The sequence below is a fragment of the Malaya genurostris genome, chromosome 3 (genome assembly GCF_030247185.1).
Source record: "Malaya genurostris strain Urasoe2022 chromosome 3, Malgen_1.1, whole genome shotgun sequence".
Lineage (NCBI taxonomy): Eukaryota > Metazoa > Arthropoda > Insecta > Diptera > Culicidae > Malaya > Malaya genurostris.
Window position 1 is genome coordinate 83,224,553 of NC_080572.1, and position 25,136 is coordinate 83,249,688.

Here is a 25,136-nt window from a genome sequence, read left to right on the forward strand (position 1 = left end):
AAGAAGACGGAAATCGACAACAATACCATCGATGCGGCCATGGATGTCGAGACGAACCACGAACGAAGTGCCCCTCAATCCTCGCAGAAGGTAATTGAAAGCTCCTCTCCCTCTAGAAAAAGGGTGACAACGAGATCCAATTCAAAAAAAATATTTAAAACATCGGTTCAATCGGCCACGTAAAGCTTGTACGCAAATAGGCCTGAATAAAAATATCTTTTAAATAAAAAAAAATATTGATGCATAATACAGTTTTCGATAAATTCTAAATATAGGCTAAACCAGAAATGCAATTACTACTGGTTACTGAGATATAGATTGGTGACTGATCGCATCCTTGTAACTCATGAAATACTAAAAAATATATCACAAACGAATGTAGCTCCACTATTTTTTGAGAAAAAGCTTTACCAAATAAAACGTGGGTTAACAAATTTCATTGGTTTCCTTATTGCAAGACTTGAATGAAAGAAAACTTTTGAGAAATGGTTTCAAAAAGTGATTTAAGCGGTTAGTGCTGAGGACAGTACGTTGATTAGCACATAAAAACTTATATGTTGTTGCGATTAAGTCTCATATCTTTTGTGAAACACAGTCAGTATCAATTCGTCGGCTATTTTATCCGCTTTAGTTAGTTTCCTGGTATCGTTCGGAACAAAAAGAGGAGAGAAGAGAAATAAAATCGACGCAATCTAGAAATTATAGAATCTACCCAAATCTGTGCCAGAAGAAGCACACAGAAAAAAATTTATAACGAGACTGTTTCAATGTCAGCATTAGCACACCACTAGGTGGATAAAAAATCGAGTTATTCATATAAAAGTTGAATTAACTTTTTTATGTCAAACGTGTAATCAAAGTTTCGTAGGTGAACTTATCAAAAAACCGTAAAAAATAATATACCACGGTAACGTTAACTATCATTTGAGAATAGTAGTTGTGGTGAAAAGTAACCTCCTTGAAAATGAAAACAAAAAATTCCTCAATAGTTCTAGCGTGTAATGGTGGATCCAGGTTTCATAAAAAATTTCAAATCATCCGATTCCGCACCCACATGACCAAACACGCTTCTAAAGTTAGCTCGCGTTCGTGTTTTTGGGCCTAAGTCAGCATGCACGAAAAAATCTCGCCTTATGTGTGTGCTAAGTGACAATCCTTGATGCATTAACTAGCTAGTGCACCTTCACTTTCCATAGTTTGTCAACACTATTTAATGTGTATTTTGACACTTTCCGGTGTAGACACTGCGTCGGTGAAACTTCGGCTATTTCGAAACTCTTGAATCCAATATTTCAAAATGCAATATGAAAAAACACTAGTCCTACAAATAATTATTTCCTTTTTCTTTGGTTTCCTTCGCTTCGGAACACTACTCAACGGTTACTGCTAAAGCATTTGCAGTACTGGGACTAATCAAAAGAGCTTTATGAGGTTTGTTCTTGGACGACTTCCTTGACGAAATCGTTTCCAACTATTTTCTTATGAACATCGCTGTGCTCTCATCAGTTTGCCTACTCTACGTGATAGACAAATCTTCCTACAGTAACTATTCGTTCTCGACTTGTTCTCAAACAACATTGACTGTGATGCTCTGTTAGTTAAATTGAATATCAACTTTCCAAGCAGATTGCTACACCGAATACATTTCTTTCGATCATCAGTTCATAGAACGCAGTACGGCCAAATAAACTATAGGAATAAATTAGTATAAGTCTGTACGAAATTATTTTTCAACTCGAAGACAAATAAGTAAATAAAAAAAAATACTGTCAAAAGTAATTCCAGAGATAATTAGCAAGTCATCAGAATTCACATCCTCCGATTTGGATGAAATTTTGCACACGTTTATGTGCGTTGCAGTGTATAATTTTGCAAGAAGATCCAATCGTTTTCTTACAACTTCTTTCTCGGACATCTTTTTGGTACAATTTGAGTGAAGAGAGAAGACATAACTGAATAATGGAGAGTAGGGAGTAAAAATCTAACAGTAAATTATAAATGTAAGGGTGCGTGCTGTGAGGGGCGAGAACAGAAAAAAAAGAGGAGTGAAAAATCAAAAGTGACACATATGTGAAACTAAGAATAAGTAAGACCTCAATATATAAAAAATCGCAGTCTGATCTCTACTATTGAATTATGAGTGTGTTATTAAAAATACGAAGAAGCGTAAATGAAATGCTTTAAACTAAAAGTAAGAGTCCATTCAGTAAAAACCATTCAAGCGAAGAGGTTGTGTTTCGATTGTACTGGCTCGTGAGTTAACGGCTGCTACCGAGACAATTCTAAGCTTCAGGTAGTTAAACTGCCCATAGCAAACGCAATATTCGGGGCGTTTCCCGACTGGAAAGCTAGCAACGAAGGCCATCCCGTTCATACGCACAGAGGTGCGAGAGCATAGAAGTGACGAGTCACAGAGGTGCCATCGCATAAAGGTGCGAAGACGAAGGGGTGCAAAGGCACAAAGGTGCTAAAGCAACCCAGTGCTGATCTACCAGGTACCAGAATTTGTACGCTGCGTAGGATCAAAAGAGACGGCATATATCGCGAGGTGCTACACTGCAAGCATCGCATTTGATCGCCACCAAGAGCAAAAGCACTGTACCTGGGGTCAGGTACAGGAGGCACAGCAAGTGCAGTGGTGTTCACAACGACGGCAGAGCAACTGAGATAGCAGTAAACGACAGAAGACTGCCAATTGGAAACAGCAGAAGACTGCCAATTGGAAATCGTTGGAAGAGCTTCACGTCGTTCTTCACGATAAAGGAACAGAGACATCAGCTACAAGGTAGATTTAATTTAATTTATTTTTTATTTCTTATATCTGAAATTTTACTAAACATAAGATTTTATTTTGGTATTATTAATTTACAAAAAAATTTAATGTAATGGATGATCTCATGGAAGATCATCCGAATCCGATTCCGGATACTAGTAAGAGTTTAAATACTCCGAGGGCTAAACATTATCCACAGGGTACCACTGGGCCATGGATAGTCTATCTTCGAAAAAAAGAAAAGATTTTAAATTTGATGCAAATTACCAAGGATTTGACATCACATTTCTCTGAAGTTAAAGAAATATGTAAAGTTAATAGAGATAAAATTCGAGTTGTTGTCAATGACTTGAAACAGGCGAACGAAATTGTAACCTGTAAATTATTTTCTGTTGAATATCGAGTTTACATTCCATCGAAGGAGGTGGAAATTGACGGTGTTGTGACTGAAGCAAGTCTGACGGCCGATGATTTACTTAAAAATGGAGTTGGTCGTTTTAAAAACTCCATGCTTGAGGGAGTTAAGATACTCGAGTGCAAGCAATTGTACTCAGCATCTATTGTCGATGGAAAAAAGTCGTATCGTCCCTCAGATTCGTTTCGTGTAACATTTGACGGATCTGCGTTGCCTAGCCATGTCTATATCGACAAAATTCGTCTTCCTGTTCGGCTTTTCGTACCGCATGTTATGAATTGCACGAACTGTAAAAAATTCGGGCATACAGCTACTTACTGTAGTAATAAGTCCAAATGTATCAAATGTCAAGGGCCTCATAAGGATAATCTTTGCGATAAAAATGTTGAAAAATGTGTTTATTGTGGGGAGAGACCTCATGATGATCTTTCAGTATGCGCTGCATTTAAGTTGCGTAAAGACAAAATTAAGCTTTCTTTAAAAGCACGGTCTAAGCGCACATATGCAGAAATGCTTAAAACGGTCATACATGTCTCCCCCTTGGAAACCGAAAACGGTTTTTCAAATCTTATGGAGCCAGAGGAATCTGACTCCGACGGAAATAGTGAAGATACCTCGTTTGTCACTCCTCAAGGGTCTGTTAAGAGGAGATTAACAAACCACAAAATACCTAAAAAGACACCTAAAATTACATCTTCAAAAAAAGATCCCCGTGTTAAAGCTAAAAAGCCAAATTTAAAACCAAAAACTGTGCCTCCTGGTTTGTCAAATTCACAAACCAATCCAGAAACTAGCTCAAGGAAAGACAATAATCCAGTGGGCTCCGTTTCACATTCACCAACAGGATTACTTAAGTTTTCGGAAATTGTAGAATGGATTTTCGCAGCATTCAATATTTCTGAACCTCTAAAGACTATCATAACGGCATTCCTTCCAATAGCTAGAACTTTTTTGAAACAGTTATCAGCTCAATGGCCAGTTCTTTCAGGTTTTGTATCATTTGATGGATAATTTATCATCCGCCGCAAATGATTCAATCACTGTCCTGCAGTGGAATTGTCGAAGCATCATGCCAAAACTTGATTCATTTAAAGTTTTGTTGCATAGTCAAAAATGTGATGTATTTACTTTGTGCGAAACATGGCTTACATCAAACATAGCCTTAAATTTTAATGACTTTAACATTATACGTCTCGATAGAGACTCTCCGTATGGTGGAGTGCTTTTAGGAATTAAGAAATGTTATTCCTTTTATAGATTAAATATTCCTTCGACTTCTAGTATAGAAGTTGTTGCTTGTCAAATAAACATTAAAGGAAAGGACATTTGCATTGCTTCAGTATATATTCCTCCAAGAGCTCAAGTTGGACAACGACAGCTTAATGAAATTGTCGAAGCCCTTCCTGCTCCACGTTTGATTTTAGGAGATTTCAATTCGCACGGAATGATGTGGGGTTCCGTTTACAATGATAGCAGATCATCCTTAATATATAATATTTGCGACAATTTTAGCATGACGGTACTAAATATGGGTAGCATGACACGGATCCCAAGACCTCCTGCACGTCCAAGTGCATTAGATTTATCTCTTTGCTCGACTTCAATTCGACTAGATTGCACCTGGAAAGTATTTCCTGATTTACACGGTAGCGATCATTTACCAATCATCATCTCAATTAGCAGTAACAAAGGCATTGCTAATTCAGTTAATATTCCATATGATTTGACAAAAAATATTGACTGGATTAAATACCAAAGTAATATTTCAAGTGCCTTAACTTCAATGGAAGAGCTCCCCCCACTTGAAGAATATGACTTCCTCGTTTGTTCGATTCTGGAGGCCGCAGAACAAGCCCAAACCAAACGATTTCTTGGTCCATCGTCTAACAGAAGGCCTCCAAACCCTTGATGGGACAAAGAGTGCTCAGATGCTAAGCACGCGAAACAAAATGCCTTCAAGACGTTTTTAAAACGAGGAGGAGGAACTCCTCAGAATTTTGAAAAATTCTTGACTTTAGAAACCAAGTACAAGAGCATACTTCGGGCCAAGAAATGTAGCTATTGGAGACATTTTGTCGAAGGTTTGTCAAGAGAAACCTCAATGAGCACTCTTTGGAATACGGCCAGACGAATGAGGAATCGTAACGTAGGAAATGAGAGTGAGGAATACTCGAACCGATAGATATTTGATTTTGCGAGGAAAGTTTGTCCAGATTCTGTTCCTACGCATAGCATTATTAGGGAATCTTTTTCAAATAATGGTTCCATTGATAGCCCCTTTTCAATGATGGAATTTTCCATAGCACTCATGTCTTGTAACAATAACGCTCCTGGGTTGGACAGAATTAAATTCAACTTGGTGAAGAATCTGCCCGACCTCGCAAAAAGACGTTTGTTTGAATTGTTCAACAAGCTTCTTGAGCAAAATATTGTTCCACCTGACTGGAGGCAAGTGAAAGTTATCGCCATTCAAAAGCCGGGGAAACCAGCTTCCAATCACAACTCATATAGACCCATCGCGATGTTGTCCTGCATCAGAAAATTGTTCGAAAAAATTATTCTACGACGTCTCGACACTTGGGTCGAGACGAACGGTTTGTTGTCAGATACTCAGTTTGGCTTCCGTAGAAATAAAGGGACGAATGATTGCCTTGCATTACTTTCGTCTGACATCCAAATTGCCTTCGCTCAAAAGCAACAAATGGCATGTATTTTCTGTATTTTTAGACATTAAAGGAGCATTTGATTCAGTTTCCATTGATGTTCTTTCAGACAAGCTTCACCAACATGGACTCCCAGCGGTTATAAATAATTATTTGCACAACCTTTTGTCAGAGAAACGCATGCATTTTTCACATGGCGATTTGGTAACATTCAGAATTAGCTACATGGGTCTACCGCAAGGCTCTTGCCTCAGTCCGCTCCTCTATAATTTTTACGTGAATGACATTGACAGCTGTCTAGTATCCCCATGTACACTAAGACAATTGGCAGATGATGGCGTAGTTTCAGTTAATGGACCCAAAGCTATTGATCTGCAAAAACCATTGCAAGATACCTTAGATAACTTGTCCGTTTGGGCTGTCCATCTGGGTATCGAATTCTCTGCGGAGAAAACAGAGCTGGTCGTCTTTTCAAGAAAGCATGATCCCGCGCAGCTTCAGCTTCATATGATGGGAAGAATGATCCAACAGGTTTTGACTTTCAAATACCTTGGGGTGTGGTTTGATTCCAAATGCACGTGGGGAGGACACATTAGGTTTCTGATAACAAAATGCCAACAAAGAGTAAATTTTCTTCGAACAATAACCGGATCTTGGTGGGGTACTCATCCGGAAGATCTAATAAAATTGTATCAGACAACGATACTTTCAGTGATGGAATATGGATGCGTTTGCTTTCGTTCCGCTGCAAACTCTCATATTATCAAATTAGAGCGAATTCAATATCGTTGTTTGCGAATTGCTTTAGGCTGCATGCATTCGACACATACAATGAGTCTTGAAGTTCTGGCGGGAGTTCTTCCATTGAAGGATCGTTTTTGGGAGCTTTCGTCGCGACTGCTAATAAGATGCGAGGTACTGAATCCCCTTGTTATTAATAACTTCGAAAGGCTAGTTGAGCTTCAATCTCAAACAAGATTCATGACTGTATATTTTAACCATATGTCACAGGAAATCAACCCTTCAAGATATATTCCTATCCGTGTCAGCCTCCTAAATGTCCCTGACTCAACTTTATTTTTCGACACATCCATGCAGCGCGAAGTGCGTGGAATTCCGGAACACCTACGCTCGTTGGAAATCCCAAAAATATTTACAAGTAAGTTCAGGCATATCGACTCTGAGAAAATGTTTTACACGGACGGATCGCGAATTGAAGAAGCGACAGGGTTTGGTATGTTCAACAATAATGTTTCGGTCTCCTTTAGGCTTCAAGAACCTGCATCTGTTTATATAGCAGAGTTAGCAGCAGTTCATTATAGTTTGAGTATAATCGTCACATTATCTCCAAACCATTATTTTCTTTTCACAGATAGTCTGAGTGCAATTGAAGCCATTCGCTCAAAGGCTGCTGGCAAAAATGAACCTTTTTTCTTGGGCAAAATAAAACAGTGCCTGAACGTCATATTGAATAATAATTATCAAATCACAATAGTTTGGGTCCCGGCTCATTGCTCCATTCCAGGCAATGAAAGAGCCGATATTTTAGCCAAACGTGGTGCTATTGAGGGTGAAATTTATGAGAGACCAATTGCTTTCAATGAATTCTATAGCGCGTCTCGCCAAAGAACACTTGCCAGCTGGCAAGCTTCTTGGGATAAAGATGATCTGGGTCGGTGGATGCACTCAATTATTCCTAAAATATCGACAAAGGCATGGTTCAGGGGACTGGATGTGAGTAGAGATTTCATTCGTGTGATGTCCAGACTCATGTCCAATCACTACACGTTAGATGCACATCTCCTTCGAATTGGACTTTCCGAGACTAATCATTGTGCTTGTGGCGAAGGTTACCGCGATATTAATCATGTCGTTTGGACATGCGTGGAGTATCGTGATGTCAGATCTCAACTAATAAATTCCTTGCGTACCCAAGGTAGACTATCCAATGTCCCAGTTCGCGACATTCTTGCTTGTCGTGACGTTCCTTACATGAAACTTCTTTATTATTTCATTAAGTCCATTGGAGTTCCAATTTAAATTTTATTTTATGTTAGATTGTTTTCTCTTCCATGAGTTCAACCAATAGCCAGCTATCTTATATTAAATAAAAGTGATGAACTGATACAAACAAACCTGAAATAGTTATAAGATCATGTACAAAATAAATGTATTTCATTTAATGTAATTTATAATAGCAACTCGCTTGATAAAAACAGTGTTTAGATTAACTAATGAATACCAACATACTAATAGGATATTCGAAATGTATTAGGTTTAAAGTACTATGTATTGTAGATGCCACGGCGAAGAAAAACTTATGTATATTGCCTATGAAATAAACGTATTTATGAAAAAAAAAAAAAGTAAGAGTGATTTGAGAAAAACAAAGCTAAAATGAAGTGTAATTCTTCTACATGCGACATGAAAAAGCATAAAGTAGAAGAAAGTAATACGGATGTGCAAATATTAGGTAAAAGTGAAAGGCGAAATTGGAGAAAGAATGTCACTCTCATAAAAAGGCTGGGAATCATCCTTTTTGTACTTCATCATCACCGAACTCAGCTCACCTGCTAATCGGTTTCAGTAGTATCACTGAGCGAGTTGAGTAACTGGGCAACCATTTGGATTGAGAAAACATCGTAATGTCATGCAATCAACAGATGAGCGTTGAGTGCTCGTCAAATATTAGAACCCACTGAGAGATTTGTGAGTAGTGATCTGATATGTCTGTACATCAACACATTGCATCAGATTCTTATGACACTGTCTCGCTTGTATTCTCATCCACCAGAGTTGCCATGGGCGGCCGATGTTCGAATCGATGTCATTGCAATCCAACTCTCTACACATGTTTTCGTATGCTGCACGTCGTGTTCGGTTCAGTAGCCAGTTGTGTTTAGCTCGAGACATGAAATTCAATGCTCGTGCTCGTTTTGTGTGCCAGCAAAAACAAAACCGAAAATCTTGGTTGTGTTGGCTCTGTAGTGTAAACATACACTCCCCAGCATAGCTCAGCACCATAATGCCAAACTCAGTACTCACTTTGTAGAACTCGGAATGAGAGTTAGGTACTATGAAATCAAAACTGAGAACCATCAATACCATCACAGTTTGGTGTCAGTGATGCTTTGTATAGGCGAGTGTGTTTGTTCAGATCAGCGATGATTTTCATCTTTACCATCATTTTGCGGAATGCATCTTAAATCATGAGATGAGCTGATGAACAGAAGAAAATGAGCCTCATGAGCGAGTTTTTGCCACCCTTGCTCATAAGTACATGTACAAAGAAAACCATAACGACTAATAGTAAATAAATGATGAATTCATTATGAAAAATTTGCTGAGAAAATTGATCTAAATTACCTGCAAGTGTTAGGGTAAATTGTAAAATAAGTTTAGTAATTCTAGGCCGTGGTTTGAATTGCTCTACACCATTATCAAGTAAAATCAACCAAACACCACTCGATACAGACCAGATTTATTTTATGAGCACTGAACGAGAATGCAGTGAGTCCAGCAAGAATGTTTTAAAACAAATCTTCAAGGGGAATAGTTATGTAAGTTTCCCACCACAGCGTCACTTCAAACGGCTAGCAATGCGCCGGAGGGAAATGGTGCTATATTTTTAATTAGCCAAGAGTACCTTCGCTCTCATTTCGCCAGCATCGTTCAACTACAGCTAAGCAGGTACATTAATCTCAACAAAGAAGCTTTAATCTTGCATTTTCAGACATCACCTGCTTCCGGGATACCGATCTACGATACTGGTAAAATAAAACGGAAAACGAGACGCTCGTTGTTTGAAAAGTGCTTAAGGTAAGTTTACTTTCTCACCTCCATCTTCGCAGGTTATGAACCAGCCGTTTAACTAGGATTTCGCCCACCGAATGCTTTTGAAATGCTGGTAGTTAAACAGAGAAGAAGATTTTTAATTATTAATACGACAGAATCAGTGGATAAGGTGAAGTTCGCTATTGGCTTGTGGTCCGTGACCAACTCAAATGGTAATTTGTCAAGCATAGAACTCACGCAAGGTGGAAGATATTTGGTTATGAGTATGATTCTGCAATTATGTATAATACAAAAAAGCAGAAATGAAAATCATTACATATACTAGCTTTTGTTTGAACCCAGCACAGTATTACTTTTAACCAAGTCTGTTTTACTTTATTTCTGAATGCTTTACTATGCTATTTGTCCACAAAGAGTCGGTTTCGCTCAAGACATTTCTATACTCAGCGGAGTACCGAGCGGCTTCTGTCAAATTTCTTAATGAGACTTATACGGCATTGTTGATCATTAATAATCAGAACACGCTTCACGGCAACGCACAGTTCCTCACGTCAAAAAGTTGCGTTGGCAGTCAGATCGAACCAGGACCGATGAAATGACTATGGTGGTCAGGAACACAAAACCCCAACGTACTAAAGCGAACAAAAATTAAGTTTCGCATATGGATCAACCTCTTTCCAGACAGACCCGTGTAGCAGTATGCTGAACTAAACAGGAGACAGTCCGAAATGAAGCTTGACAGCACACTTTTACAGCCCTGTTCACTGTGCACACGTATAAGTTCTGTGTAAGCAAGCACCCACGTGGAACCAGCCAGCGGAAAACTTCTCTAATTACTTTTTCAAACCAGTTTTCGTATTGCCGCACCATACGTGGGTGATGCTGTAAGGTGTGACCGCATCCTTGAGGGAGCAAAACTTCGAACGTTGATCAAAATTCTCTATGTGTTTATGTTGAATACTACATTGTGGTCGAGAAAGAAAATTGTGAATTGCTAATGGCTGTTGCGAAAGTTACCACACCATCGGATACAGAACTCGGTACAATATCGAATAAATGCATATTTAATTTGTTTCGTTAACCAATCTGTTGAACCGGTTCAAGCTACTGAGTTTTCGTCCGCCAGGCTCAATGACTAAGCTTTTTGCCAGCGGTAAAACTGTGCAAGTATACCTGAAATTATTTCCGAGAATTACTGCACGGTTAGCTCAGCTCAGCGGACTGTAAAGTTTACTTTACTCTTATTAGACGGACATCCATGTGAAATGTTAAACACACACTACGTGAAATTGTACACAAGAAACAAATGCCGCTTTAATACGGCTAAGAAGGAAGGAGATTCAAATTCCATCATATTTCACTCACACCTTCCCCCACATAATTCATTGCATTCGATGACCGGATATTTGCTGACGAGATTAAACTTTTCTCTGGTTTCATGAAAGGGTGAAAGTAATGCAATTTATTAGTTATGTAAACGCATTAATTTTGCAGAGGAACGTAGCGACGTTTGATGTTCACACTCCTGTCCACTGGTCGATGATGTATAGTATTTCCAACAGATGCACAGATTTTGATTAGAACAATTTTAGAATAAACAGTGTGGGAGGAAAGCTTTCAACAGGACAAAGCAATCCTACGAATTTCCTAACACAAGTAAGGTACGTTATCATTCTTTCATTATTGAGGAACTGTGAGGGCATAATAACCAACTAACCAACAATTATGCAGTTTTCACATCCAGAGCTAAGAATCATCGACCATTCGATGCTACAAATTCTGTTGCGAGCAACAACGCTGGGGAAACGTTGCTCGGAGATATCCCACCAGCTGCGTTCCTCATTTATGATAGGATCTGAGCAGTTTCTGAAATGAGAAGTAAATCATCAGAATCTACATTCTCCGATTTGGATGAAACTTCAGCATAGCAAACCATATGTTTTGCACGGTCGGAGAGACCAATTTTATTAAATTTTTTACATACTAGCTAAATTACCCGACGTTGCTCGGAAATGTTTCGTGAAGGCAAGGCCGAAAAAAGATTATTGAAATTGTCCTGCCAATCGAAATACTCTGAATGTAGTGAAACACGGCAACCCGATTGCGAAATCATAATTTTCACGACATTCTCATCGAATCGGATCAGTTTTATTATTGAAAATAAAACCTGTTTTAATCCACCTAGTGGTGTAATGATGCCTTTCTCATATAAATCATACTATCATAAAGACTGTCCCAGAAAGTATGGACGCACTTTGATCTCGCTGTAAATAATTCAAAAGTGTTGGATATTCCAATTTTATTCGATATACTGATATTATTAGACTACGGCAACAGAATATTATTCTCAACATTTGCTACTTAGCCATTGTAGACTAGCTGGCGCATCTTCTTGCGAACGTTCCTCATTAAATTTCGTACAGATTTCTTAGCGACAAGTTTTGGCACTTTTTTCCAATCTTTTCCGAACTGTTGAATGGCTGCCGAGACATGTTTCCTAGGATGTGCCTTCGTTAATGCCCAAAATTCCTCAATTGGTCGAAGTTGTGGGCAATTTGGTGGATTCATGTCTTTTGGGACGAAAGTGATATTTTTGGTAGTGTAACGATTTTTGGTATGAATCGTTCGCGCCGAATATCGGTTACCGTAACACGGGAAGAACACAATCTTAGACCGAGCAAATGTTGCAGTAACTTGCGAATTTTGTGCGGAGCGAAATAAAACGCGTTTTGTTAGAATTCAACATAACTCCATCTTCTTTTTTTATTCTCTCTCTCTCTCTCTCTCTTCTCAATTCAACTTACTGAGTTTCATGGCGGCTTATCTAGATAATTCCAATCTAGGTTTAAAAACGCTACACGATCATGGATTCCGTAACACAGCTCCCCTCTGAAGACTTGATCGTCCCGACAAGTACCTAATCATGTGACTCGTAAGGTGCCAGGCGATCCAAGTGAACAACCTTGCTGCGACAGTTATCACGACGAATTTCGTAGATCAGGTCACTCAGTTTCCGTTGCACACTGTACGGACCATCCCAATCGCATTGAAGTTTTGGAGATTTTCCAACCTTCCGTATAGGGTTATAAAGCCACACTTGTTGACCGATATTGAAACTGATCGGATTAGCGCGTTCGTCGTAGTGCACCTTCATGCTTTCGGCAGATAGTTTCAAGTTGATCCTTGCCACCGTTTGTACGTCCCGCATAAAGTCAAGTTTCTGTTGCAAGTATGAAGGAAGCGATAAATTTACATCTGAAGGAACTTGTGGGCGCCACAAATCAATAGGGAGTCGGATTTCTCTCCCTAGGGTAAGTAGCGCTGGAGTAAATTTTGTGCTGTTGTGAATAGACGCTCTATAACTCATCAAGGCCAACGGTAAAATGTTATCCCAATTTTGCTGATCTTTGTCGACAAATTTCGCTAGATAGTCCAGCAAGGTTCGATTCATTCTTTCGACGAGACCGTCGGATTGAGGATGTAATGGAGTAGTCCGAGTCTTTTCCACACCGAGAATTTTAAGTAGTCCTTTGAATACCTCTGATTCGAATTTTCTTCCTTGATCAGAATGAATTCGCCTCGGTACACCAAATCTAGATACTACCACAGAAAGTAGTGCTTCCGCCACAACATCAGCAGTTTGAGTGGGAAGCGCCACGGCCTCCGGCCATTTTGTGAAATAGTCACATATCACCAAAATCCATCTATTTCCCCTAGAGGTTGTCGGTAATGGACCCAGAATATCGATTCCTAACCTTTCGAATGGTTCGCTCACAATTGACGGTTCTAGGTTACCTCTAAGACGCCGATTTGGACCCTTTCGAGCAGCACACGTCACACATTTCAGGCACCAGATCTTAACATCTCTCGATAAACCTGGCCAATAAAACCGCTCTTTTACTTTTGACGTTGTTTTTGCGATCCCATAATGACCACCGGTGAGCCCATTGTGGACACTGTTCAAAATATCGGGAACTAGCGATCTGGGCAAAAGCATTTGCAGCGTGTGCCCACTTACTGAGTAGAATTTTCTGTACAATACGCCATTAACGATTTTCAGGTCTTTGACACGTCGGTGTATAATGTGAAAGCAGTGTGGCATCTGGACGACTGCCACTCTTGATCCATTCAAAGACAGCGCGAAGATCTAGGTCCTTTGACTGCGCTGATTCCATATCGCTCTGTTGACGAGTTACTCTTTTACAATCTTTAACGATTTCATCAGCTCGCATTGACTCCATAGCATCAAATTTCTCGCAGTGTCTACATCCTGGATGATAGCAAGGCCTTTTTGATAGTGAATCGGCATTCTGGTGTTTTAAACCTGGTCGATGTTCGCAGCGATAATCGTATTGAGAAAGACGTTCGACCCAGCGAGCTAACTGCCCTTCGAGACTTTTGAAACTGCACAACCATTGTAAGGCGGCGTGATCAGTGCGAAGAAGAAATTGCCGACCGTACAAATAATGATGAAAATGGGCTACCGACTTAACCATGGCAAGAAGTTCTTTCCGAGTAACGCAATAGTTTCTTTCAGCCTTCGAAAAGCATTTGCTGTAGTATGCAATAACTTTCTCCTCCCCGTTCTGCACTTGTGATAATACAGCTCCGATTCCATTCTGACTCGCATCAGTATCCAATATAAATGAAGATTGAATATCTGGAAATGCTAATATCGGTGCAGAGGTCAACAAAGTTTTTAGTTTTGAAAAAGATTCCTCACATTCAATGGTCCATTCGTACTTAGTGCGTGTTTCGGTTAGTTGATGCAACGGTTTGGCGATTGCAGAGAAATCTCTGACAAATTTTCTATAATAAGCACATATTCCGATGAAACTTCTCAGTTCCGATTTATCTTTAGGACGAGGCCATTGAGATATTGCGTTTATTTTTTTTGGATCGGTATGCACTCCTTGCGAAGAAACCATATGACCAAGAAATGACACTTGGTGCTCCAGCAGTACACATTTCTTAGGGTTCAGTTTAAGGTTGGCATCTCGTAGCCTATCAAATACAGCCGCTAAGTTAGTTAGGTGGTCGTTGAAGTCTTTGGAATGCACAATCACATCTTCCATATAAACCAAACAAAGTGTCCACGGGAGTCCTTTTAGTGTCATGTCCATCAAACGCTCAAATGTTGCAGGGCTATTACATAGCCCAAAAGGCATAACAGTGAAGTTCCACAAATCTTTACCAGTAGAAAAAGCCGTCTTGTTTTGATCTGCTTCATCCAATGGGACTTGCCAAAATCCGCTCTGTAAGTCGAGGGTTGAGAACCACTGAGATCCGTTTAAAGCGTCGAGCGTTAAATCAATTCTAGGAAGAGGATAAGAATCTTTAGTGGTTAAGTCATTCAATTTACGATAATCAACGCAAAACCTTGTACTTCCATCCTTCTTCTTCACGAGAACTACTGGATAGCACCATGGACTCTGTGAACTCTTTATAACACCTTGTGCCTCCATTTCTTTGAGCAAATCATCAACTTCGTCGCGTTTCGCAAGTGGAATTTTCCGTGGCGGGATTTTAAACGGTCGATTTATTCCAGTATTGATGCAGTGTTTTATCAGTTTTGTTTTCCCGGTGTCTCCAGGACCAGAACTAAAAATGTCTTGGTAACTCCGAAGTAAATGAGCAAGCTTATATTTTTGATTGCCATTTAGACCCTTCGATGCAGCAATAAACAGCGTTTGCAAATGTTCCGGCACCGTATACGAGTTATCATCACTGCGTTGGTCCGTGTTAACTGAATTATTCACAACAACAACCGATTGACAGGATCCCACGGTCGTACCAGCTACTAACAATACAGGCGACTCCGAAGTATTGAACATTCTAACAGGTACTCGATTTTGATTTGAGTTGGATACAGTTCTCGCAACGATGACAACGTCACTTTCAAGGTTACCTTCAAGCAACAAAACAGTATTGGTGTTAGCTGTGCAAGTGGCAGTCACTAATACTTCGCTAAGAGCTGGAATCTCGATATCGGCAGAAAGAAAAACTGGCGTTCCTTCCTCACACGCACTGTGTTTCAGCAAAGAAACAGAAAGACAGTCAGAAAAGTGCAAATCTCCTTTGGCAAAGTCCATAACGCACCCGTTTGCTGCAAGAAAGTCGCTTCCGATTATGCAGTCTTCCGGTAAATCCACCACCCATGCAGTATGATGAATTTTGAGATCTCCAAACTTAAATCCAACCTTTATTTCCGAAAGCACGGGAATCAGTTGCCCAGAAACAGTCCTAATGAACTTTTTACCGCAATCACTCGATGGAAGCGGAAGTCTTCTTTTCCAGAATTTGTAACTGATTAGTGTTCGAGCAGCACCGCAATCGATGATAGCCTCGCATGGAGAATCGTTCACCTCTATTTTAGCAATATAACTACCTTGATGACGTGTGAGTGTGTGCATGTAATAAACGTTGTGTGGAGCATTTATCTCTACCAGTCTTCGCTCCTCTAGACTGGCGTCCGATCGTTTCCCGAAGGTCGTCTAGAATTTCTCTTCTTTTTGCGATACACGTTCGTTTGCGTTCCTACTGTATTTCCATTTTCCTTCACTTCGTAAGTGATCGCTTCGTCCTCGGAAGTGTCGTATAAGACAGATCCCTCGCTTTCCATAGTAGTAGCTGTTGCCATTCTAATCGATTTCTGCGCAGATTTAGTTGCATTACGACTGTACTCTATTTGCAGAGCCAACTGCAGGGCAGCGTCATGTGTTTGTAGACCAGCAAGACGAACGCGATCCTGAACAACTGGATCTAGCAGGCCGTCGATAAAATGATTAAAGGCAATAATGTCTCGCACTTCGCTAGGGCAGTTGTAGTAAACAGACGAAACCAGCTTTTTTATATCGTCTGAAAAATCAATAAGGCCCTCGCTGCGCTGTTGTTGTCTGGCTCGAAGTTGCGCATGGTGCAATCCTCTTCGTAGTTCGTCGCCGAAACGCTGATTGAGAGAATTTTTTAGTATCTCATAACACAACCGATTTTCAGAACTCAAATTCCGAAGCACTTCTAACGCCGGACCTCGTAACATCGCTGCTAAATATTTCGCACGTAAATCGTCACTCCACTCGTTTATATCAGCACAGATTTCGAATGAAAGAATGTAATCCGACCACTGTCTACTGCCATCGAATGTGTCTGGCGTGGTTTTTACACGAGAAGTGTGCGTAGCTCGATTTAATACTTGTTCATGTGAATTCGATGCAATGGAGATGTCATTCTGCCCATTGTCGACGGATACTACCGATTGATCGGACCTTTGAACAGTGATATTCGAGGTAGCTGATAATACAGAATCACGCTGAACACCGGTTTCGCAAGGGGAACTTTGAGTTAATGGAGCTCCGCTCAATCAGGTCTCGGCGGTCATCTTCCTCATTTCTTCGAAGTTCGACGAACATTTCCCTGACACCGGCTAACAATCTTGAACTTTGGACATCCTCGTGAAGCGAGTTCCCGGTCAGCAGGTCATGTGGTGGCGACAACATAACCAAAAATCTGTTATTAAAGGGATTTATTACCCCACTTCTGACACCAATGTAACGATTTTTGGTATGAATCGTTCGCGCCGAATATCGGTTACCGTAACACGGGAAGAACACAATCTTAGACCGAGCAAATGTTGCAGTAACTTGCGAATTTTGTGCGGAGCGAAATAAAACGCGTTTTGTTAGAATTCAACATAACTCCATCTTCTTTTTTTATTCTCTCTCTCTCTCTCTCTCTTCTCAATTCAACTTACTGAGTTTCATGGCGGCTTATCTAGATAATTCCAATCTAGGTTTAAAAACGCTACACGATCATGGATTCCGTAACAGTAGTATACCATTCTACCGTTGATTTCGAGTAGTGGCAAGAAGTAAGATCTCGCCAGAAGACAACAGGATCATTGTGGCTTCGAATCATGGGTAGAAGCCGTTTTTGTAAACATTCCTTGATGTATATTTCGCTGATCATTGAAGCAGTGGTGATGAAGGGTTTCGAAATCATACCGCAGCTACAAATTGCTTGCCAGACCATAGCTTTCTTATCAAATTTTTCGACTTCAATCGATGTCTCGGACTGGTTTAACACTTGCCCTTCTCGCACTAGACTAATTTTGGTCAAAACCGATAAATATTCCTTGGCCCAACATTCGTTCATTCATCCAGAGCTACAGGGTCCGGCACTCGAAGTGTAACCAATTAAAAAGGCCATAAATTCAGTTTGGAAAATTACTTTTACTTAATTCAGAGTACAAAATGTGTAAAAAAATACAAAATTCAGAATCAATTCACTTTTGCTCGATATGACCACCTTTTGCCTTGACTATGGCCTTGAGACGGTCAAAAAACGAATCGCAAGCTGCCCGAATGTGACTTGCAGGTGTATTTTGGCCCACGCGCGGACAATAACTTTTTTCAGCGCCTCGAGACTGGTGTATCTTTTAGTTCGGACTTTGCTCTCCAAAATGGCCCAAAGAGAATAATCCATTGGATTCGCATCTGGTGAATTCGAGAGCCATTGTGTGGACGTGATGAAATTCGGAACGTTGTTTTTCAGCCATTCTTGGTTCACTCGAGCTTTGTGAGACGGTGCCGAGTCCTGCTGAAACGTCCATGGTCTGCCACCGAAATGTTTGTCTGCCCACGGCTTCAAAGCAACCTCCAGAATACTTCCCCGATAATATGTCGCATTTACCTTGACGCCAGGCTCGAAGGTCTGAAGTTGGTTACACTTCGAGTGCCGGACCCTGTACGATTAATTTAACATACGAACAAGAGATGGGCTAGACAATTTTGATAGCTTTCTCACTTTCCCTTTGATCGATTTTGTGGTCCGTTTTACATACTCTGATCACAATCCCAGGTTAAAAGTTTATAGCATAGTATTGTCCGAATTTTAGTTCTACACAAATATCCTTGATTCCCCAGAAGCGAAACGCATCCATTAAACTAAGCTAGTAAATCTCATTCTAACTAATGCATTCAAAGAAAAGAGATGAATCTAGGAGTAGATAGCAGTTTGGGTCCCGTCCTGTGAACCTGGAATTCAATTTCCACACTGCATAAAGCTTGCATACACCTTTGCAAATGAATGAAATGTGATTTACCAATGGACTTCTGCACAAAACTGCATTCACTAGCTATTCGTACCTGCTCATACAAGAACTGCGCCGCGCTGCCCCGAGTGACTGTGGATCCATGTCGACTGTGCTTCACCCATCATGTCACTGTCAACTCACAAAAGCACCAGCCAAAAAGCACTCTAGGTGGGTTGACTGAAAGTCACGATTCTCATCAGTTTGGTCTGTACACCACTCAATGTCAATTCACTTCCGGATTAAACGAAAATTGTTACGGTCATTTCCAGCAACCGTTGCAAACAAATTTCTCATCCGCAGAACTATCACCGAGCATCGCAAGCGGTCAGAAAAGCGGTGTCCCATCAATTTGCGAATAAATTACACTGGGTTCGGATTTCACTTAGTTTCCTAGTTGCCGCTCGTATGCCACGCTCCCGTAAAATCCACATCAATTACACAACTTTCGGAAAGAGAGAGAGGTCTAGTGCAGCAGAACAAAATCAATACACTTCCGAAATTCTGTTTTTCACGGATGCTGCGATCGATTCGGGCTGATGGTATCAGTTTCCAATTTTTACTATTCTGCTGCTAGTGACATTTCCATTCATTGTTATTTTGAATTCACTGCTGGGGAAATATCCTATTGTATAGTGTCCTAGAAACAACATCGAACACCATTCATGCATGAATATCGGATTTAAATCATCAGACAGAGGATTATCTGTAATTCTTTCTCTTTTTTTTTTTTCAATCCAGCAGTTATCAGACTAGAGAACACTCGCAAATAGAATAAAACTTTTCTACTGATTAGGGAACCAGTTCCTCACAGTTCAGATATACCCTTAAACTCGTCGCCATTCGTTGGTTAAAAATTTTTCGGCAACGTGATTTTACTGACCGCTCAGAACTTTCCACCGTCCCAAATGTTAGAAGTTTGCTTCTATTCTTTATTCGATGTGGTTTGATGGGCGCCAGCAGTCTGTCACTCTGCTGGTAGCTGTGCAAATTTCTCACAGTTTACAGGCTTCATCAACAATTTTTCTCGATCAGGTTAGCCTTGCCAGCATACCGACCTGAAAGTGGAAGAGCAAAGGAAAAACAAATTAAATTTTCTGATGGGCTATTTTCGGCTTAACGCAGCAATAAGATAAAATCGCGAGAGCGAACCTTGAAATGGGTCTAAATCTTTTGAATTTAGGAACCTTCCGTAAGTATCAAAAAGATGTCTGAGATTTGTTTATTTCTACAAGATACGGAAACTCAAGATGGAGAAAATAACCCTGTTTGTAGCTTAGCGGTCTCGTGCGGAAATGGATTGTAGTTTGGGAAGGGTGTTGACTGTTGCGATAAAAATTTAATGAAATATATGTCATATTCATTTTAATATGGCGGAAAATATGTTTATGATTAAGTAAAGCAATTATTTCTCTGAACTTCTATGTACTATAAATTCGGAGATGAATCGTAAATAAGTGTTAAATTGATTATGTGCTCTAAGCACTAATATGATTATTTCTATTCGAATAAATAATTGATCGTGAAAATCTATCAAGCAAAAGAACAATTCCTAAAATCAACAACAGGAAAGATGAAAAATCAGGTCCTAACTTGCTACGATTTCGATAAAACTTTGAGCACGTGCTCAGTAAGGCAAACTAATAATTTTGCACTTTTTATAGACGGCTCAGAGTAGAAGGCCTATCAAGCCAGATGCCGTATGTTCGAGTCCTGGCTTGGGAGGATTCTTAGTGTCCGTAGAATCATAGCACTAGTCATGCAGTAGGGATGGACATTCACGAGTCGACTGCGAAATCTGTTGAATCCGAAGGTTAAATTCCGCATCGGTATGTTGTGTCCTGACTAGAGTAACCATATCCACAGATTTTTCTGTAAAATCACAGATATTTTTTTGCCTCTTTTGCCACACAGATTTTAGCAAAATCCACAGATTTCTGCAGATTTTTATGAATATTTCATAAAAATGACAGATTTTCAAAATGTTTTTCACAGATTATGATCGAAAATATGCAACACAGATGGTGCACAGATTTTTCAAGTTGAAACACAGATTTTAAAACGGCAACTCTTGTCCTGACTCAGCTTAGCTTCGTCCTCCTGAAAACGAATAAGTTACCGTTTAAACAATTTAAAAACATTTTCAAATCTTCAAATTCTTATTGCGAATAGCCAAACAATTGTAAGAGCAATAAATTTACTCCATACTAAAAATAACCATTGTCGAGATATTTCAACATGCACACTTTTCTTTCGCTGATTCTCGGCAAAATAAATGCCGAAATTTGCACCGCCGTGTACTCGGTAAAAGGTGAAATTCCAGAGTCTCGGCAATCTCAAATTTGACAAACGTCAGTTATTACCGAAATTGTCAGCAAAAAGCTAAATTTCGGAAAAACTAACACATATTTCGAAATTTGCGCAAACGCATTTACTGATTTCGGGATAATTGTTAATCACCGATGAGTTCAGCACAAGATTTTGACAAATATTTAAAAAAAAGATTCACTTTGCGCCGAAAAAATCTCGGAAAACATAATATTGATTACTGAGCAATCAGCAAAATTGTGTGTTACCGATCTGTTTCGGTATTTTACTTCACCGAGCTCAAGAATTGGGTTTAAGTGTGTGCAATTAAAAGTACTTAGGTTTGTGTTGAATTTCGTTGTTTTATCAAGATACAGATAATTGTATATTCCATTCAAAATAACGATTTTGCTTGAGTAGTTAGATACACGTCTTAGTTATTCGAATTTTATGTCTGAATATCTCGAGAACGGTTAAATTACTATGAGCAAATTTATAGCTCTTGAACATTAAAGTGTTTAAATAAGTGTTAGTAAACTAATTATTGAAAAAAAACTTTCAACTTTTCTTCAGTACATATTGTGATGGCCAACAGCGAAAAACCCATTATCTAGTAATATCCTTTCACAAGATTTTTGAACATGAATTTAAAAGAACTTGGGTTTTTGTTATATTGCACCGTTTTAACAAGTTCTAACAAATAAAATCAATAATTCATCGAACAATGAATCATGTAACCGATAGAATGAGTGTTATATAAAAACGTGCTTAATCCACCTATCAGTGAGATGATACCTTTTTTTTATCAATCCGCATGTGTTTTTTTCATGAATATTCTTCGGTTTTCATGACATTATTTTAATGACCGTCGTTTTAAGCTGCAATTTGACATTTTAATCACTCATTACTCTATCTAAAAAGGTTACAATCGATTAAACTTTTCATGATATGTCGAAGTGAGTTCCACTTTAGAATTTACGGTAATTTAAGGTTCTTCCAGAGCCGGTATTCAGGAACCAGCATAAACCAAACCGATTCGTATGGCCATATGACGAATAAATTGCAATAGTTTTGAGTCCAACTTTCAAGCTTTTCGGGATTATCATCTTCTATATCGGTTTGAATTTTAATAATTCATCCTCCTGTAATTCCAGAATCGGAAGTCAGCATTGAATAAAATTAATTAATTTTGTGTGGGACTATAAGTTTATTTTAATTTGAATTTTTTTCTGAAATTCGATTTGGCTTTATTTGAGAAAACGATTGAGCTTTGAGAAACGATTCGATACTGGAGCCGGAATTCGAAAATCGGTGAAGCCGAAGTCAGACAAATTCACCTGATTAGTTTACATTTGTTCCAATATGTTTAAAAATCAGTATAGACATCTTTGAGAAATCGTAGTACGAGTTAAATTGTTGGGTGCCTTCCGAATCGAAAACTTAATACCACTAAAACTGAAATAAGTTTATTTGGTTGTCGACTATTCATATCAGCAAATCTTAGATGATTCTTAGATATCATTTGAATCTTAGATCGGTTCAGCCATCTACGAGGAAAATAAGTTACACAATTTTAATTTCGTTTCACATATCATCCTGTAGTTCCGGAACCAGAAGTCGGATCCAAACATAATTCAGGAACCTTGTTTAGGAGCATACGAATTTTCATATGAATCTGAGTTTGTAGAAAACGGTTGAGTCATCTTCGAAAATAAGGTAAAAAATTGAGTGAAATTATTTGTCACATACGCATTTGCTGATCTCGACGAACTGATTCAAATGATATATGGGTGTTTTGTTCTTCCAGCATTTATTGCTGTAAGCAGTTTAAATCAATATAATTATGAAATTGTTCAGAATTCGGAAGTACTGTCATCTTTCCAATATGTCATATTCGAACGATTATGTTGCCAAAAACGAACCGTGCTAAAATTGGTCCGAGGCAAAATGTCATGAAAAATAATGCTGTTCACAGTCTTTTTGGTACTTAGAAACTATTGTATGTAACAGTATAAAAAATCGTGTTTTACGTTGCTCCCAAGCCTTTCTTTGCCATACAGCGCTCAGAACTTCTACTGCTGGAATATGGGGGAAAAGTCGCTTACACAAAAAATTCGATATCTCCGTTAAAATTGGACGGATTTTAACAATCTATGGCTTGTTGGATAGCTATTACCGTGCGGAATCTAAGTCTGAAAACATATTCTGTTTTCAAGGTCAATTGTGACAGATACTGTCAAAAAACTGAAAATTTTGACATAAAACTTCGTATAACTTAAAAAGTAAACATCCGATCTCAAAACCATTCAATAGCGTTCTGGGTGACGGGGAGACCTTTCATTTGCGACTAGTTTGATCAAAATCGGTCCAGCCATCTCTGAGATCTCGACCTCTTAGTTGACAACACACATACAGACACACACACATACACACACACATACACACACACACACACACACACACACACACACACACACACACACACACACACACACACACACACACACACACACACACACACACACACACACACAGACATTTGCTCAGTTCGTCGAGCTGAATCGATTGGTATATGACATTCGACCCTCCGGGCCTCGGAAAATTTTTCGAAAGTTTGAGCGAATTCTATACCTATTTTTTATATATATAAAAAAAGGTAAAAAGGAAAGGTGATTTTTCATTGTGGCACTCATAAGTCAGGGTTATTTTGCTGAAAGCTATTTCGCCTAAAACCATTTTACCCAACATCGTACATTCAATATATCCCTATTTAAATAACGGACAAATTGATTTCATCGTCACTTTATTGAATTTTTCGGATTTATCTATGATCCACAAAATAGAATTTCCATTTGACTTTTTTAAATAGGTCTGGTAATTTTGCGATACTTTTTCGTCAACTGAGTGTAAATGACAAAATAAGTGTAATGCCGCTTCGCCGTATCGTTTTTGTTCGTGTGCTGTCCCAATCCGTTTTGTTTTTGTTCGTGTGATTCGCTTCGGTTTAGTGGCTGCGTCATATCAATTACCTCGGAGATATAAAATCAAATATATAAATCAAGTCGAAAACGCGTTTTCGTTCAGCACGTCAGTAAAGACATTGCACTTTGTGGCAAATCAAAAGTATTCTGGAAACTTTACGTCTGCTTTCAGGTTCAAATTGAACTACCGATTTTTGCATTAGGCAGTTCAATTTGAACTGCTATGCACTGATGAGTCAAAGACGAAACGTAAAAATATTGATCAAATAAATAGTTCTGATGAAGAGCCAAAATTTGATTCAATCAGAATTAATAATGTGATACGCTAGTAGATAAAACAGTTATTTTTGTCCAACGTATCGATCACTAGTTCTGATCCTTCTGAATTTCTTACGGTCGATACGACAGAAACAAAGACAATACAGTACAGTGAACAATAGAGTGTACGAAATGGGCAAATACGATTTAACAAAGCCTGAAACTTGGCCTACAAGACCAAATTCAATTTGTATTGATTGCAAGCGCTGCAAAGTTAGACCAGCAGCAACAGAAATTGAAATCTTGCTTTAGGAACGAATGCATCTAGACGCTAATAATGTAAGTGAGATTCAATTCAGCAAGGCGTCTAACTGTGTATACATTATGTTCAAACGTGAAAGAGTTGCAATTGCATTTGCTTCGGTTAATAACGGGGTGCACAGTGTTGATCATGACAATGTTAAATATAAAATCCCTGTGTACTTGGTGGACAATGCCATAGAAGTACGCGTGCATGACCTTCCCCCGCAGACCAGCGATCAGTTCGTTCGGGAAAGTATGTCGCAGTACGGCGAAGTTCTTTCCATCGAAAGGGAAGTATGGCGGAATTTTTTCCCGGGTATCCGGAATGGCGTGAGAGTGGTACGTATGCAACCACGTAAAGCAATTCCATCTTACATCATTTGTGATCAAGACGGGATACATCCGTGTAAAACGCTGATTACGTACGAAAATCAACTGGTTACATGTCAGTTTTGTGAACAACCTGCACACTACGGCAAACCTTGCACTGAAACTGCGAAAATAAACAAAACAAACAAATACAAGGACAACCGCTCAACAACGGAAACTAGTG

The 25,136-nt window shown here is 39.2% G+C and overlaps 2 protein-coding genes across 3 annotated transcripts in view; both read right to left on the bottom strand.

The window, feature by feature from the left end:
• The window catches only part of LOC131435881 (muscarinic acetylcholine receptor DM1), a 313,338-nt gene that overhangs the window by 231,721 nt on the left and 56,481 nt on the right, over positions 1-25,136 (bottom strand). For both annotated transcript variants that reach the window (XM_058604140.1, XM_058604139.1), the window contains exon 2: positions 18,790-19,792. The gene's annotated coding sequence lies outside the window, so the exon portion shown is untranslated. The remainder of the gene's footprint in view (positions 1-18,789; positions 19,793-25,136) is intronic.
• On the bottom strand, positions 12,564-13,097 carry LOC131433855 (uncharacterized). Its single transcript, XM_058600461.1, has one exon. It carries the CDS (start codon positions 13,095-13,097, stop codon positions 12,564-12,566), a length of 534 nt encoding a protein of 177 aa, XP_058456444.1.